The sequence below is a fragment of the Oreochromis niloticus genome, linkage group LG15, assembly GCF_001858045.2.
Source record: "Oreochromis niloticus isolate F11D_XX linkage group LG15, O_niloticus_UMD_NMBU, whole genome shotgun sequence".
Classification (NCBI taxonomy): domain Eukaryota; kingdom Metazoa; phylum Chordata; class Actinopteri; order Cichliformes; family Cichlidae; genus Oreochromis; species Oreochromis niloticus.
Window position 1 is genome coordinate 26,917,252 of NC_031980.2, and position 16,912 is coordinate 26,934,163.

The following is a 16,912-nucleotide window of genomic DNA, read 5'->3' on the forward strand; positions in this document are numbered from 1 at the left end:
TACAAGTCAGTATAAAATCAAATAAAACTGCATACAAACTCATCATTTTCATGTTTGTTTGTCTTTGTTCACTTTTACTTGTTTCTGTGACAGTTTGGATCCTTCATTGAATAATCTTATATTTCAGACTCTCAGATACAAACAGAAATGATTCACATGATAAAATTCAGCTGATTTAACAGAAAAAAACATTCAGACTTTGATGTTGGTGCCCTTGTGTAAATTTGAACATTAATTTAATGAAATAATCAAATATCAAATAATCAAACAGCCTAAACTTTATTAGTATAGCAGCTCATTTCCAGTCTGACAGACCCAAACATTTAAAACACAAACACTTTCATATATCTGTGAAGGTTCTCAGTCATCCAGGTCATCGTAGTCAAAGGAGTTTGCAAAGAAAAGCGTCTGGACTTCTTTAAGTTGCTTGAAGACGTTTCACCTCTCATCCGAGAAGCTTCTTCAGTTCTAAGGTCAAATGGCCGAGAGTCCCAGATTTAAACCCAGTGGGAGTATCCCCCAAAGAGGGACAAAGGTGGTGATCCTCTAATCACATGAGCCAAGGTGTGAAAGCGGGTGTGTTTCATATAGGGCTTTTCCTCTCACACTGTTTTACCTACAGCAGCCATTACTTTCATTCTGTGTGTAACCTCTTCCATCACCAGGCAGTGAAAACTGAGCTGAAGAAGCATCTGATGAGGAGCTGGGACTGGGTTAGGACTTTGCTTCAATGTGGACTGTGGATCTTAATGTTGCTCACCTGGAGTGGGACTGAGGTGGATTCAGGAAGATGCTGGTTGTTTTCCTGGTGATGTTGATTATGTTTTTGTTTTCTTCCAGGTGAGATTTAAGGGGCTTTCACAACAAAACAGAATCAATTTACATCAAAGATGTGAGGTTGCTGTGCTGTCAGCTCAGTAACAATTTGTCAAAAACAGCTGACAAAACATCTGTTCTCCATAACCACTGCTTCTCAGACTAACAAGCAAATCTTTGTAAAAGTTCACAGATCTGTCCAGTAACAGACTGAAAATGCTCTCACTGTACACTGATGATGCAATTCTGTTTATCTGAAAATTACACTAATTAGTTCCTGCTAAATTATAATAATATATAATAAAGCTTATGAAGATATTTCAGAATATTCACTCAAACAAAGTGAAAATGAATGAAGAAACTAGATTCTGAAGTGTTCCAGTTTAACGTGTAGTAATTCAAATATTCAGGGACACAAATGTGGTTAAGAACCTACAACTCAACAATGGATGGATATATCTTTCCTTTTAAAATATTTGGTGGAGTCAGATTTTTTTTTTTCCAATTTATGAACAATTAATGATAAAAAAAAAAACAGTATTTGGGAAATAAAGCTTATGGAATCATTTAAAGCAAATAAAACAAATAATTTCAAACCTTGCAAAAAGCAGTTTAGATAAAGTGAAGACAGAAAAGCTTTGGACACCTTGTCTGTTATTATTGGGGGGATATTAACCCAAAGCAAATCAGAATATTTGTTTGTTGTTGTATTTTTTTAATCATTTCCCTGTCGAGTTTATTTATTTATTTTTTTGTCCTTCCACAATGTCATGAGTTGAAAATGAGGATCAGAGTCTTTCTCCTTGTTTCTTTTGTCATTAAAAAAAAAATCATTCTTTCTATTCTTTCAGATTATTCAGAACATGAAACCTTCAGATCCTTAAATACCAGAAGTTACTAATCTGAGTCCTGGGTAAATATGCAGGCCCTGCATAGCTTGATCAGAAAGACCCTCTCAGTCTCCATTAAGGTGGGAGTCGTTGGTGAAGACCTTCAGGAGTCTCCACAGATGATCAGTCTCAGTGGTCAGTGGTAACTTTATTGTCCCCAATGGGAAATTGATTTGCAGTACGTCAGCATGTCAAACAACACATACACACACAAAAAAAGCAAATCTGGACTTTGAGTCTGGATTTTGAATCACTCAAAATCGGTCAGAGACAGTTCAGAGTCATCTTGACTGTTTACGTCAGTCAAGTCTTTGTGCCCCCTGACGTTTGACATGTGGCATTTCTTTACTCAAAATCCAAACTAAAAAAAAACAGGTTCGTGCAGCATTAAGAGTGGATTGCCACTGCTGTGTGCAGCACTATCAGGGTACCAATTTAAAAAAATCAGAGCTAATCAATAACTCTCGGTGAAACCATTCAGCTTAATAAACATCAGTCAGTCTGCATCAACTCCTGATGCTGCAAGAAGCGGATCAGACCCCCAGGGAGTGGCAACTTCTTTAACCGATGGCGACCAACCAGCTGAAGAATCTGCAGCCTGCAGAGCTGCAGCAGTGGGCGCGGTGGAGCTGAAACAAACACAGACTGGTTAGCCTGGAAACGCACCAGAATAACTCTTAACACTGAAATCAGTGAAATTGCAGAAGAATCAATTATCACTTGTTGATTTACCTGCTTTCTCCTTTATGCAGGTCCATTCAGAGTAACTGTCCAGGTGTTCCATCAGTCTGGAGCAAAGAGTCACATGACCGACGTAATCTAACAAGACGTCAATAATTGGCCCCGCCCACCGACAGATACTGGGGACGGAGATCATCTCACAGAACTGTCAATCCGTAAGTGAATCAAACAATCAATCACACCTTAACTTTATCGTGAGGTCACCTGAAGGCCGTACTGGGATTTAGGCATTAAGGTTTAGCCAGGTACTTTCAGGTATTACCCAAGCATACAGCCCCACTGTATGTGCTCAGAGTTAGATTCAGATAACCTGGCTTATGTACAATGTTAATGAAAGGTAATGATAGATAATGAAAAGTTATCCTAGATATGTTTGACTGGCTCTGAGTATAGGCCACATTTTAAACATCCTAAAACACCATGAGCTCTTTAAATGTCCCATTTCACACACATTAACAAGGTCTTTAAATACCCCATTTCAAACAAGGCCACCTGGGTAGCTATGGTAACAGTTTTGTTGTTTTGATTTTTACCTGGATTTGTTTCATTTTACCACATAAACATAAAATTAAAAGGAGAAATAGAGGTCACCTGAATGCCTCTTCTTGGGACAACTTGGTCGATATCATGGAGTTCACCCCTCTCTGTTCGACTGGTTTTGATTGGTGGGTGAGGACTGCTGCCGTACACACAATTGAAGCAGGAAAGGGCATTGCCTCCATGGTCTAGCAGGTACTTGAACATAGGCAGGTACTTCATTGAGAACATGTACACGGCAGGGAAGGTAGTGGGGTGGGTGGGGATGGTAGCGTTGATCTCAGCGCCGTGTTCTACAAGCAGTGTGATGGTCTGGATGCAGCCCTGCCTTGCTGCTACCATCAGAGGCTTGAAAACATCCAAGTTTGGGTTAGCGCCAGCAGTCAGGAGCATTCGCACAGCATCGATGTTGTCGTTAATAACAGCAAAGTAGAGTGCCGTACTCCGGCGGTCCTCGTACAACCTAGACCACTCCTCTGATAGTTGGGCGTTGACATCGAACCCTGCCTCGATTAGAGTCTCCAGGACATCATCACGGTTACGCTCTGCTGCCATGTGCAGAGGGCTAATGCCAGTCCGCCGGACTCTGGCCTTACTGGTGGCTGGGATCAACATGGAGACTATGCTGGGAACAGGAAACACCTAGCAATTAGCCTGAACTGATACACCTTAGTGAAGCTTATGGACAAAAACACTGGGTCACTTACGATTAGAAATAGCTGGCCCACTTATATCCAGAAACATCTGGGGCATTTACGATCAGAAAAACAATGGTAACTCATAGCCAGAAACATTTTGTCCACTTACAACCAGGAACACCTTGGCCCCATACAACCAGTAAAACCTAGTGCACTTACAACCAGAAATACTTAGGCCACTTACAACTAGTAACACTTCGCCACTTATGGCCAGAAACATTTTTGCCACTTAGAACCAGAAAAACCTGGGTCACCTATGACCAGAAACACCTGGGCCACTCATGCACTGTAAAATGTAATTCTAGATGTTTGTTATTTCAACATATTATTCTATATCAGTTTGACGATAGATGACTGAAGTTGTTGTTATAACATAGAATTACAAGTTAAAAACGTCCCAATTACACCAAAAAAAGCTAACTTGAAAACTCATGTCCAGCTAAATCAGCAACTTATGTGAACTTGACAATGTGGGTAAGTTGAGCACAGCAGGATTCAAAACTGCCTCACGTGACTGCTACCGAGGTGCATCATGGGGAATTGGCGGTTAACGACATGCTCACTTTACTTGGACGTTTTCTAATCGTCTTCTTTGGAATATGCTTTCAAGGTGAGTAACATTGGTTATAACTATAAGGAAAGAGAGCTACAAAAGTTGGAACATGTTTTGAATCTATGGCATGATGTGTGTTTTTCTCTTTTACCGAAATGTTTGCTTTAGCTAATGTAGCTTTAGCCGACAAGGTCCAGCTTGTGTGTCATGACCAAACTTGAGCTAATAAACTGACACATGGCCTTTTTTATGGGTTTAATGTGGCACTGACCAAATCACAAGTATTGTGCCGCTAGCTTTAAGGTTGTGCACTCAACCACTGTTGTGATATTAGCAAGCTAACTCAGCTAATTAATAAAGCTTATTTCATATTGTCTCTGTACGTGTAAATTTCTTTCAAGTTCACAGGCTGTTGTATTTTGGTGGAAGTTCATTTTGGCAATATTTCCAATAACTGACTGGGTTCAAAAAGAACTTTTTGGCAGGACTCGGATGCTTGTTGTCATCTGTTTACCCCTATGTAATCACTTAAGTTGTTATGAACTGCTGCATGCTAAGCTGCAGGAGTGCACTGAGGATTGAGACAAAATATGGTCTACAAACCAGCATTATACTAGTTTTTATCAGATAGTCCTCCAGTGTGTTTAGTTTTTGCTTTAATTCTATTGTGCAGTTATTTGTTACCCTGAAATGCTTTATGCTTAACAACAGCTCACCATTTTAACTTATTTTTGAACTCTTGTGATCAGTATGACTAGTTTGTGTGAGTTTCCATACTAAAAGAGCTGTAGTGATAAAATAATTGGCATCAGAGACACTGATTTTTGGCATGGTATACTGCAGAAGTTTTTTTTTTTTTGCATAATTTACCTTTTAATTAAACTGCATTCTCTGTATTGTAACAAAACTAACATTGTTTATATGTCAGAAAATTAGCAAACATGAATAAATGGCGAAAACAATATAATTATAACATATATTTTTATTTTACTTATTTTAGGTCTGTGAAGCCAAACTTGATGCTGGGGATTTATTTTTGTCAGTGGAGTCAAATGGTAAGTTGCAATTTGTGCATTTTGTCATACTGGAAACACCTCAGATTATATTGTAATTTAATAGCTCTGTAGAACAAATGATATAAAGATTGTAGTGTCAGGGTACTTCTTAAGAAGTAATATGGCACTATTGATGATCACATGCAGGTGGCATAAACTAAATATTCAGACCTGTTACCAACAAGTGATTCATTAACAAAAGCAATGGAGCAGACTGTTTAGGTTCTTGTGGTTGTAATAACATCCATAACTGCAAGTTTGTCATTAATTTATTTTCACAGGTCTAGATGATCACATCTGTCTTTGTCATTAAAATGAGGTGGACTTGCAAACTTTGCACTCTTTTGGGTAAATTGCTGTCCACTACATATACACAGAATCTGCACAGTATTTCAGATCTAAAAAGGGAGTATGTAATGGACTTGCTGGCTTTAATGTAAAAAGCCTGTTGTGTAACTTTAATGAGGCAGTTGGACTAAAACAGTATTGCTCATCAAGGTAAACATCTGAGGAATAAGGAAATTGTTACTTGTCCTTTTACTCAGTGTTCTTTTAATCGCACGTTTACTAAAGTTTTACATCACATAAGTCATTTTCACAATCATTCTACTTTAAAAGATTTCGAGACAGAGCTTATTGTTCTCTGAACTTCCTTGTTTGCTGAACGGCAGGTAAAGTGCATCTTTTTGTTTGTTTGCTTTTGTGTGTTTGTGTTTTCTCTAATGGGCCTCAGATGACTGTTTGCTTAAATTTGGGTCTCAAAGAATCTTTTTTTTTATTCTGCCTGTACTCTCCACCCCTCTTCTTCTATTGCTCAGGTTGAAGCAGAATTTGCCCGTCTTACATCTGTTGACCTGAAAGGGTTCCTTTTTGCTGTGCTTGACCATTATGGAGAGGTTCGTGGAGCTGTACAAAATCAAGAGCGGCATAGGAGGGCTAACTAGGCTCATAAGATGCTTCGGAGATGATGTAAGTGTTCAACTGCGAAATGTTCTCCTTTGTTTAAGTTTTAGGTTATCCAGTTCAACTGATGAACTCATTGAAAGAAAGCTGATAAGTAAAGTCTGTCATCATATTTCACAACTGGACATTTAGTGTGGTAACTTTTACAGAATCTATGTATATTGGTGGTAGGTTGGATATCATATTCTACTTGAATGTCCTGATAAGCCTGATTCAAAATCTCCAATGATAATCATATATTGATGGAATTATGTATCAAAAAGCTGTGAATTTGGAGCTGTCTACATGCTTCATAAACACTGTTTAAAAAGTGTTTTTGTTTTCTTTTTGACTTCTTTGACCAGAGCCCTACACAAAGGAAGAGGACAGAGGACCTCATTTTCTAAAGGAAGAGCCCTCACACACTTTGAAGCCTGTGAAGGTTAGCATTGTTTCTTTTAGTAAATTTAATAATGACAGCACCACAGTGGATTTTAAATGAAACATGTGGCATCTATGAAACAATAGATGCCACATGATAACATGTGTACTTTTTCCTCACCAAATGTATTATTACAAGATCTTTGACACTGGATTTGGTCTGGGTTTCAGAGTAACTAACTGGCAAGCTAGCATTGAGATTATTAGTGTCTTGTGTTTATTCATGTCTTCACCAGGGTCTTTGACATTTCGCTGCTGTACTGTTCACTTCAGCTTTACGTTTGATTTCTCACATTGTATATTGTAATGGCAGAGATATTAGGATATTTAAGGGGCTGCAGTGGCTGCTACAGCTGTGGGGGGCAATACTTTGGTGAAATGTCCTGGACCCTGGAAAAGAGACTGTGTAGACTGGGTAAGCAATTAAAGGTTACTGGCCGAGAGTCATTGGGCAGCTGGGTAAAGGTGGATGTTGATATTCAGTGCCAGTTATGCAGCCTGTTCAGCCACGTCTATATGCTCTTTTTTCATGCTGTTAATATAGGGGGAAAAAATAAACTTTAATCAATAAACTGATTAAAGAAGCGTTGTCTATGGAGCCACAATCTGATCCTGTAGTGTAGCTGCAGTTTGCACATTTCATGTATTCTCAGCCAGATTTGGTTTAGAGCACAGCCAATATTTAGCATAAGTAGATTTAAATTCACACACTGGTGATGGCAAGCTACATTGTAGCCACAGCCACCCTGGGGCGCACTGACAGAGGCGAGGCTGCCGGACACTGGCACCACCGGGCCCTCTGACCACCACCAGTAGGCAACAGGTGAAGTGTCTTGCCCAAGGACACAACGACTGAAACTGTCGGAGCCAGGGCTCGAACCGGCAACCTTCCAATTATAAGACGAACTGTCAACTCTTGAGCCACGATTCAGTCATCCACCCATGTGTGTGAATGACTGAATGTGTAAAGCACTTTGGAGTCCTTAGGGGACTAGTAAAGCGCTATACAAATACAGGCCATTTACCATTTAAATTGAAAATTTTGTTTGAATTCTGCAATTGAAGACATGCTCAGTTATTTATGAACATGGTCTTTGTTTAAAGCAAGAAATGGATTTGTAACATGGGGGTGCATATCTCATTCTGAAAAAACTTTAACAACTAATAAGTGTTACCCAAAGCCAATCACCATCATCCAAAGCATCAGTATGGCTCTTCTTTGGAAAGACATGAATTCTTAAGCACAAGGGATATTGTGTAATTGTAATTGTGTAATTTTTTTTTTTTTTTGTCTTTGAACCCTTTTATAGCCGACAGGTATTGAAGACACGTTTTCTAAGAGGATGAAAGTTGGCATTGCGATGGTGAAAGAAGAAGACATCATCGATGTGTTGGTTGTCCTTGAGGCGGCAGTAATCCTGTCTAATCTGAGGGATGTCTCAAGTGCCATTTCCATGCTGATGGGCCTTCTTTTTGCCCTCAACATAGACTATCCAAAGGAACTTAAGGACATCTTTGAAGTCATTCAGAACATCCTAATGAACATTGGTGGAAGGCAGTGCATCTCACTAGTGCATGGTCTAAGAAACAGACTCTTGCAGAAAGCCATGCAGAACTGTAATTGTATGATCCTTAGTGTTAAGGACAGTTTTTATTTTACTGTTTGTTTTTTTATTCTTGCAAGTTCTCATTCTCACTTTTGTATGTCACTAAATGACTACACTTTACATTCCAGATTAGACAATTACTCATTTGTTCATGGTTTAAGAAACTTATGTGAACAACAATATAATGCTGGACTTTGCAGATGCTTATCTCATGCAAGTCAGTAGTTTTTCCTTTGTTTTGCAATTGAGCAGACTCAAACTGATGTTTCTGAAATATCCATCTTATCAAATGTTTCAGAAGCATGCACTCATTTTCAGAGATATTGGTTCTGTGGAATTTGTTGCAATTGTAAACGAAGACAAATACAAGAGTTTGATGTCTTACTTGTTATAAACTGATCTTTACTGTCACTTATCAAAGGTTTTGTACTATTTTAATATTTCAAGTTTTATGCTAACAGGTGTGACTGAGCACAATGAAGTTTAAAAATTTTGCAAATGTAAAGAATAACTTTTCTAAAATAGCAAGTGTCCCGTTGATACATTACATTAATGCAGACTTTATGTTGTTACTTCACAAGAATCACTACTGCTCCTAGAGTATTGGTCAGAATTTAATCTTCACCCAAACTGGGCTCAAGACCAAGTTCAAATTTATTGTTTCACTGGGAGCAGCCTTTGAGTTTTGATGGATTGTGAGCCTGATGAGCTACGTCACTGATTTTTCTGTTTCTCAGATGACTAAGATGGCACAATAAATGGTGAATGTTGGGTGCTCATGAGTAATTGTCTTGTCATGTTCTTAAAACAAACTTTCTGTATGAAATGATCAGATAGACTTTAATGGAATCTGTGGGGTTTTATTTTTTTTTCTGTAAACAACAGAAAATTAATTTAAAGGAATGTAGATATTTAAACCTGAGATCTAAGATAAACCTAACAGGTAGTTTTGCTGAAATGGATGTTAGAAAGCTAAAAAAACAAAACAAAACTTAAGATGTTTAATACACATTTTTCTTTACATCCAGTCAATCAACTCTGATAATTAAAATGAAACTGATTTACAAGTTCACTCAGCTACCTTAAGGAGCTCAGTTAATTAATAAACTTAAATCAACTTAGCTAACAGGTTATGTTAGTTAAGCTAAAATAGATTCCTAAGTTAAAAGAACTACTAAAGTATTTGAATTAACTAAAAAACCCAAGTCAACTGAACTAGGACAAGAGTTTAAACAATAGATTATTTTAATTTACCTGAAAGGGTTTTCCCAAGTAAAAATGACAATTAAAGGAGTTGAACTGACTAACAAATCTCAGTCAACTAAACTAAGATGAAAGTTTAGACAACATGTGATTTTTCATTAAGATAACAATTGGTTGTGTTATAAGAACAAACTCTATTTCTTGACTTAACTTAAAATTTTAAGGCAGCCCTTTACCTCATATTTTTAAGTTGAAACAACAAGTTATATTTTACAGTGTGGCCAGAAACATTGCCACTTGCGCCCAGAAACATCTGGGCCACTTGTGGCCAAAACCCCATCGCCACTTTGGTCTAGAAACACTGGGAACACTTAAGGTTAACACTGTTGCTCCCTAAAATTGCTCCAGATACCTAAAACCTGGGTGAGTCGAGGCAGCCACACTTACCACAACTCAATGTCACTATTAAATACCAAATTAACTCCACTGAGTCTGCACAACTCAGTAAACATTTCATAGTGTACCTACATGTCACTTCCTCTCTGGGCAGCAATATGAAGGGGAAGCAGTCCCCTCTTTCCTGGTTTGTTGGCATCAGCGTTCTGGGAAATGAGAAGCTCAACAACTTGCTCGTGTCCATTTTTAGTGGCTTCATACAGAGCTGTCGCGCCATCAGCTGCCTGACTGTTGATGTCAGCACCTGCAAAATGGGAGATGGGGTGGGGTCAAAGGTGGATTTAATTCAGTGGCAACAGAGGTGCTTAGTGCACAACAAGTTCAGTAACCACTTTATTTACCATGTTTGAGTAGAAAACGCAGTGTGGCAAGCTGCCCACTCTGAGCAGCAGTGAAGAGTGGTGTGATGCCATACATGTTGCTGATGCTGTGTTTGGCGCCGGCCTTCAGGAGCATCTCACAGATCTCCACGTTGTTTCGGCTAACAGCTTCCTGTAGTGCCGTCCATCCTTGAATGCAGCGAGTGTTCGCCACTACTCCGTGGTTCAGCAACACTGCCACAATTGCTGGGTTGCTCCTCTCACAGGCTGCAGGTTGGAAAACACATAAAAGGGACAGTTCACCCAAACAGGAATCAGATGCAGTTGAATCAAGCTGAGACGATGTTCATTGGGTTAGGGTTAGATGAAATCATCTCCCTCTTCTACTCCTGCTGGTATGACTGCTTGGTCTATGTTTATAAATTGGCAATCTACAGAATATAGCCCAGGTAGATTAAACTGCCATGCAGAGCTGGTCAAATTGGTTGTTTTTAGGGGCTTGGTGAAGCTGTTCCTACTGGATGTCAAAGAGAGTCTAATCTCCCAATAAAAACTTATGCAGATGGGATAAAAATCCTACATTTAAAAAAGGTTAGGACTCTTTCATCATTTCTGTTTTTCTTTGGGGGTTTTTCTCTTCTTCATTAGCATCCTGTCTCTGTTACCTTTGTACAGTGGTGTCTCTTTGTCATAGTTTGGGATGTCAGGATCAGCTCCTCTTCCCAGGAGCACCTCAACGCATCCCAGATGCTCTCTACTGACGGCAACCAGCAGTGCTGTCTCGCCGCGTTCTGTCCTCTTGTTGATCATCCCAGGCTGAGCTGCTCAAACCAAAGACAGTATTACAGATGTGCTCAGTTGTTCTGTGTAATTTTGTATAGGTGAGCCTACCTGACAGCAGCATGCGCAGACAGGTTTCCTTGCCAAACCACGCTGCCTGGTGAACTGCCAGCCAGCCCGGTTTACTCGGCAGCATCAAGTTTGTTCCCGGACACATTGCAAGTGCTTTCACTCTGCTTGCATCACCTTCACGGATTGCTTTGAACAAAGGTTCCTCCTCCCTGCAGTGACAAGACCAATCAGCCAACTGCACACTTGAACACCTTGTTCAGAGGTGAGTCAAACGGCTCTACATGTTATAAGCAGAACTGAACTCACTCTTCAGGTTCGGGACAGATGTGGACCAGACTGCCATCATGTCTGCGATATGCCACCATCCTCTTCCCAGAACCCGTGACAAACAGACTGATTGTCCCATCAAATGTCTTCCTGCCAAGACAGCAGCCAATTAGGACACAGTTCCAAAAAAAGAAAGCAATCAGAGCACAGTCACAAAGACAACAGCCAATCAAACTACAGACAAGGAAACTACAATCAATGGCTGTATCCCAATTCAGGGTCCGCAGCCTTAAAGTACGCAGCCTTAACGGTCCTCAAGGGCCGCGAACTCAAAGACCGCTAAGGCCAGAAGTGCGAGGCTTGTAGGCTCGTGAAATGGGACGGTCTAGCCTCCGTCACGCTGCCCAGATTGCCTAGCAACCATGATACTAACAGCTGGAAACGTTTCATACAGCTTTCACAGAAATGAAGGAGAACATATTTTATTCATTTGTTTGTTTGTTTCTACATGAGCTCTGTGTGATTTGATAAGTATCTGAGGCTGAGACCACAGGACTGTAAAACATGATAGTTGGGCTTCATTTCTGTACTGAACAGTCATTTTAAGATTAGTTAGTAAATAACAATTAGCTAATGTTGTTCATGAGACTAAAATCATATCACTGTGGTAATGTAAATATAATATTGCCAATATTAAATTATTAGTCATTACATCTGTGAGCTTGAACTCTGTGTCAAATACTGAGCTTCAGTAAAGATTCAAGCTGCAGTTATTTATATTTCCTATCACCTTAAATCTTCACTCAAAGACAAGTATCTTGTCTATATATAGATGTATTATATATAAGAGACAAATATTGTTCTTTTAATATGTTGGCATTACTAAATTTGGCTCAGTGCTTACATACATGTGTAAAAAGAAAATGTACGAGCTGTGAAAACTGTTTCTGATAAAATGAAGAGTAGACTGGTATATTAAATATTCCTTTATTGGGTGAGAAAATCATACCATGTCATAACTGCTTTAAGTCATACAGAATAGATATCAGAGCCTTAAACAGGCTGACTTCTGCTAAATGGGTCAAACTGGGCACAAAGTATACAAACACATAACATTCTTATAGAATATGATGTAACACTATAGATCAACTTACCTCAGAATATATAAAGCATATAAACAATTACAGCAATATGATGCAACAAACACAGCAGTACTACTAATCCAAAATACTCAAAGCTTCATAGAACTGAAACAAACATTTATTTTTAGGTCCATTCTGCTGCTGATACATACTTTAGGTTTCTGAATATTAAACTTGTTGCTGCCTTTCATAGTGTGTAACTTGAAGGCCCTGAGTACTTTCTCCCACACTGAAAACACTGGAATGATAACATTATTTGAACATTACCTAATAAGACTGATTCAGGACAGATAATTAGTTATTTTAAACTTTTCTAGCAGTCCTTCACAAACAGGGGACAGTCTGTCTATTCTCTCCATCTGTCAGCTGCTGCTGGCTCTTCCTCCTCCTCTTCCTCACACACTGCTGAGTTTGTCCTGGTGGATCATCAGGGGTGCAAAGCCTCACAGATGATGTGCAGCAGTGGGTCCCTCAGTCTGTCCTCACTCTGGACACTTGCAGTTGTCACACATGGAAATCAAATGTGTGATAAGCTGCAGGATTCAAACACAAGTGTAACTTATAAATACATGTTCATACTTTTATTCCACAATCAGAGAGAAAGAAAAAGAGGGAGAGTGCAGGACAGACAGACAGGTGACAGTCTCGGGTGTATACACTGCTACAAAACAGCACAAGAGAAGGAGGATTTAGTGTTTGTGTTATTACGAGTGCTAAACAAGAAGAGTTCCCAGATGGTACAGTGGACACATGTGTGACTCCTGTGATTAAAGCATCTTTCTTTCAGCTTAACGAGTGAACCGTCAGCTCGTTCAAACACACGTTAAAGTCCGTTTGGCTCGACACCACCGAACAGAGGCAGCAATATAACATAGCTAACATTAACAGTGCAGTGAATCCCGCTTGTGCTGTGATATTCAGGACTGCAAACCGAGCAGCATTCACTGACTTTCAGCTTGTTGTGTTTGTGGATATGTGACTGACTTTAATTATCCATGAAATCATCACATTCTCTGTAAAGATTAAGGTCAACTATTGAACGGCTTTAAAACCACGTAAACGCTGAAAGTACAAACATCGCTAATGTCACATAACTTTGCCGACATGTGGCCAACAGTAATGTTTTAATGTTCTTCATTATTCAACATCTGCACATAAATAAGTGACATATTATTCAGTACTTACTTTTAACAGTTTACTCTTCGGCCGCTCCGCTTCTGCCGTCTACGGCAAAATTATCCACACACCGACTGCCGCGCTATGAATTGTGGGATATGTTGGGCCACGAAGTCTACACCGGAAACCCGATCGGTACCCCGCATGCGCGAAAGGTGTCTACTTCCGATCGAAGCAATTTACGATAGTTACGGGTCAGAGTATCTGTTATAATGTTAAGAATAAGAAGTGTCTCTTAAAATGTTTCCGATAATGAAACGTTTAATATAATGTAGACAAAAACAAAACAATAAAAAGATAGTTACGGATTAGGACTACCCGATACTTACTGCGCATGCGCAAAGTCGGACCGTACAAATCGGGTCTACCCGATCCGTACCGCGCATGTGCAGGGGTTTTCTTCTTCTTCTGTTCGTTTAATGGTAGTTTACTCCCCAGTGTTCGAGGATACTGCCACCTGCTGACTGAGAGAATGAACCCTATTGCAAACTGAATTAGCGTCACTACAAACGTGTGTTTAATTTGATTTAGTGATAGTCAGTGTGTTTATGCTTGTCTGTGTGGAGAGGATTGATTGGAATAGTGATGATGATCTCCGCTATCACTGTCAATTGTCAGTAAACACTTCATCTGGCTGATGAATCTTCACGTGACACATTACAAAGTCTGTATTATTAACTCTGTAATTAGGCGCCATTCTTCTTATTTTACGGCGCTGTTGTTCAATCGGGGGACGCTCTCTGTTGAGGAGAAAAGCATGAATTTGTTTGTATACGGGTTATCCATTGTTTAAATGTCCCGGTAGTCGAAAAGGAGGCAGAGCTGTTGAGAAATGCTAGGAGCTAACTGGGCGCTAACCGTATCATTCAAATATATTGAATGTCGCAATGTTGGCAAAGAGAGGAAGTGACGTAACATTTGCGCATGCGGGGTACCGATCGGGTTTCCGGTACAGATCGGGTAGTGACACCGCCACATCCTTAAAATTCAGGGAAATGAAGGACGCATTTGAGGGGACAGCCTTCGGCGCGTCGCTGTGACGTAATCGGCCTTAAAATGCGGCCTTTAAGGCTGCAGACCCTGAATTGGGATACAGCCAATGAGAACAAGGACACAGGGTCTGCATCCAATCAGAACACATTCAATAACAATCAATCAATCAGTCTACATGCAAACTCATGCATATCCACATACTTGGTCAGAAGAGTCTAAGAATAAAAATGGAGGCTACTCACGGATCAGGAGGCTTTTGAGGTGGTGGGTTTGGTGAACTGTAGTGTGCTGTGGTCTGTGCTTGAAGGGAATTTTGAGCTCTGTGGCTCAGCTGGTTTGTGTTTCTGGCTGCTGGGTTCAGTTTGTCAGGACAATGAGAAGGCTGGACACAGCTGGGGGTATTGGCACTAATGGTGTTGTTGGCGGTGATGGTGTTGGATTCGGTGGTGTTGGTGGTGTTGCCATGTGTGTCTGTTAGGCTGCGCTCAATTGCAAGCTGCAGCAGCTCTTCTTCACTCAGATTACTGTAGAGAGAATAATCGTCGAAGGTCAGACTGGAAGCAGATGATGTGGAGCGAGAGATCCTGGGTCCTGCCATGATGGCACTGAAACAAGTAGGATGTGACACCAGTCAGATATTGATTGTTTCTAATTTAATTGTTTTATCACGTAAAGAAGCTGCAAAGTCTTTCTGAATATACTTTTTACAAACTCAGGGTTTGATGAAAAAAAAAAAAAAAAAAAAAAAAAAAACTACAACAAGGTTTACCTGCAAGCTTAAAAGCATGGAAACTCAAGCGCCCCATGTTCACTACCAACAAATACTGGACATACAGCTGGTAAAGACATGCTGGTAACACTTGGAGACAAAGTGTAATATAGTTCAAAGTTCAAGTTCACCATCTTAACCAGTTTGTGAAGCATTAATCTCTCAGATTATTTTACTGTTAAATTTTTGTGTGTTTTTTTTACAGATTTTATCATCATCATCTGAGAACAGCTCTCATTGAAGCTGGTGACACTCTCACAGGGATAATTTTCATCAGGAGAAAAGTGGAATTACCCACAAAAAGCACATTTTAATGTGTGCACTCAAAGCCTGAAGCAGAGAGCCCAGCTTAATGGAGAAAATTAATAACAACCATCTTGATGGCCAGATAAACAAACATAAATAAAAAATATCAGATAAACAGACAGACAGAAACAAATTGAGATAAACAAAGAGCCAGAAAAACAGAACGTCAGATTTCAGTCTAACAGCTGTAGTCATTGAAGTTGTTTACCGCTGTCAGAAATCCAGTGTTTCCTTTGAGTTTCAGCTTCGTCCTTTTCTCCGTCTGTTCTCCAGCTGTCTGTCTGTCTGTCTGTAATGTAGTCTGACCCCAACGTGGGGGTGGGGATGTTACTTAAGTTTTATTTTAGGAAGCAGCTATCAGAGCTTGTTGACCGGTCCACCTCTTCACTGCTCTAATGTTGCAGGTGGAGTCACATGAAGCTGTATCACACAAACAAATGCTGAAGAGCTGCTTCACAAACTGGATTCACCACAAAATAATCCCAGACCTACTCAGAGCTAAAGATTAACTTCAGGTTTAACTCTTATTTCAGGATTTTGAAATTGTTTCATTTGCTAAGGTACATCACAATGTAGCAGACCTAACTTGCTCCAGAGCATCTTATTTTCCTAATTAGAGACTCAATGGCAGGAAAAGAGTGCAGAGCGTAGCAGGGACTAGAGGTTTTTTAGGAGCGTCTAAAGATTCTTAGTGAAACTTTATTTCTGCTTTTTTCCTAATGGCCACAAATGTCATTTAAATAAAAAGATTTAATAACTCTATAAGCCTGACCCAAAGTAACTAAGTATCAAGCTCCACCAGGACTGCAAGTGAAAGAATAAAAACTGTTAGAAACCATCAGAAACATTACTTACCAGAACAAACATCTGCCATTATCCTCAGATCTTTATGTGTCCTAACGATGGAGTGTCATAGTAATATGTCTGCACAAGGCAAGGTAAACATAACCTTCACCTGTCAAGGATTGTTAAAGAATAATTCTCTATATGCAAGTGTATATTTAACAGAAGTATGTATGTTTTTCTACGCCTCAGTGCTTTCTATCTAATATTCATACTCTGATGAACACATCGGAGCACAACCTCTGTTAGTATCTTGTCCAAGGATACTCTGGCCTGCAGACTGGAGCAGCCAGGGATCAAGCCAC

At 39.7% G+C, this 16,912-nt stretch overlaps 1 protein-coding gene across 3 annotated transcripts; it reads right to left on the reverse strand.

The window, feature by feature from the left end:
* Nucleotides 1-812: 812 nt before the first annotated feature.
* asb2a.1 (ankyrin repeat and SOCS box containing 2a, tandem duplicate 1) lies at nt 813-16,780 on the reverse strand. Of its 3 annotated transcripts, none has more exons than XM_003455584.5 (10): nt 15,973-16,780; nt 14,932-15,294; nt 11,418-11,528; nt 11,151-11,320; nt 10,925-11,080; nt 10,281-10,526; nt 10,012-10,183; nt 3,039-3,609; nt 2,439-2,592; nt 813-2,335 (listed from the first exon to the last, which is right to left on the reverse strand). In XM_003455584.5, the coding sequence occupies exons 2-10, from the start codon at nt 15,285-15,287 to the stop codon at nt 2,199-2,201; spliced, it is 2,073 nt and encodes a 690-aa protein (XP_003455632.1). In that variant the 5' UTR covers nt 15,288-15,294; nt 15,973-16,780; the 3' UTR covers nt 813-2,198. The 3 variants fall into 3 exon arrangements, with proteins under 3 accessions (XP_003455632.1, XP_013119761.1, XP_005460281.1); XM_013264307.3 differs by having other exon boundaries at nt 2,439-2,494; nt 15,973-16,774; XM_005460224.2 differs by lacking the exon at nt 15,973-16,780 and having other exon boundaries at nt 11,418-11,524; nt 14,932-15,070.
* Between the last annotated feature and the right edge of the window lie 132 nt (nt 16,781-16,912).

Bases quoted from the DNA above. Each gene is read 5' to 3' on its own strand.
- asb2a.1 (XM_003455584.5), bottom strand. From the start codon at position 15,287: ATGGCAGGACCCAGGATCTCTCGCTCCACATCATCTGCTTCCAGTCTG. The intron at 11,081-11,150 runs GTAGGCTCACCT...TGGTTTGAGCAG, and splicing joins TCTGCGCATGCTGCTGTCAG to CTCAGCCTGGGATGATCAAC. The intron at 10,184-10,280 runs GTAAATAAAGTG...CCCATTTTGCAG, and splicing joins GCGTTTTCTACTCAAACATG to GTGCTGACATCAACAGTCAG.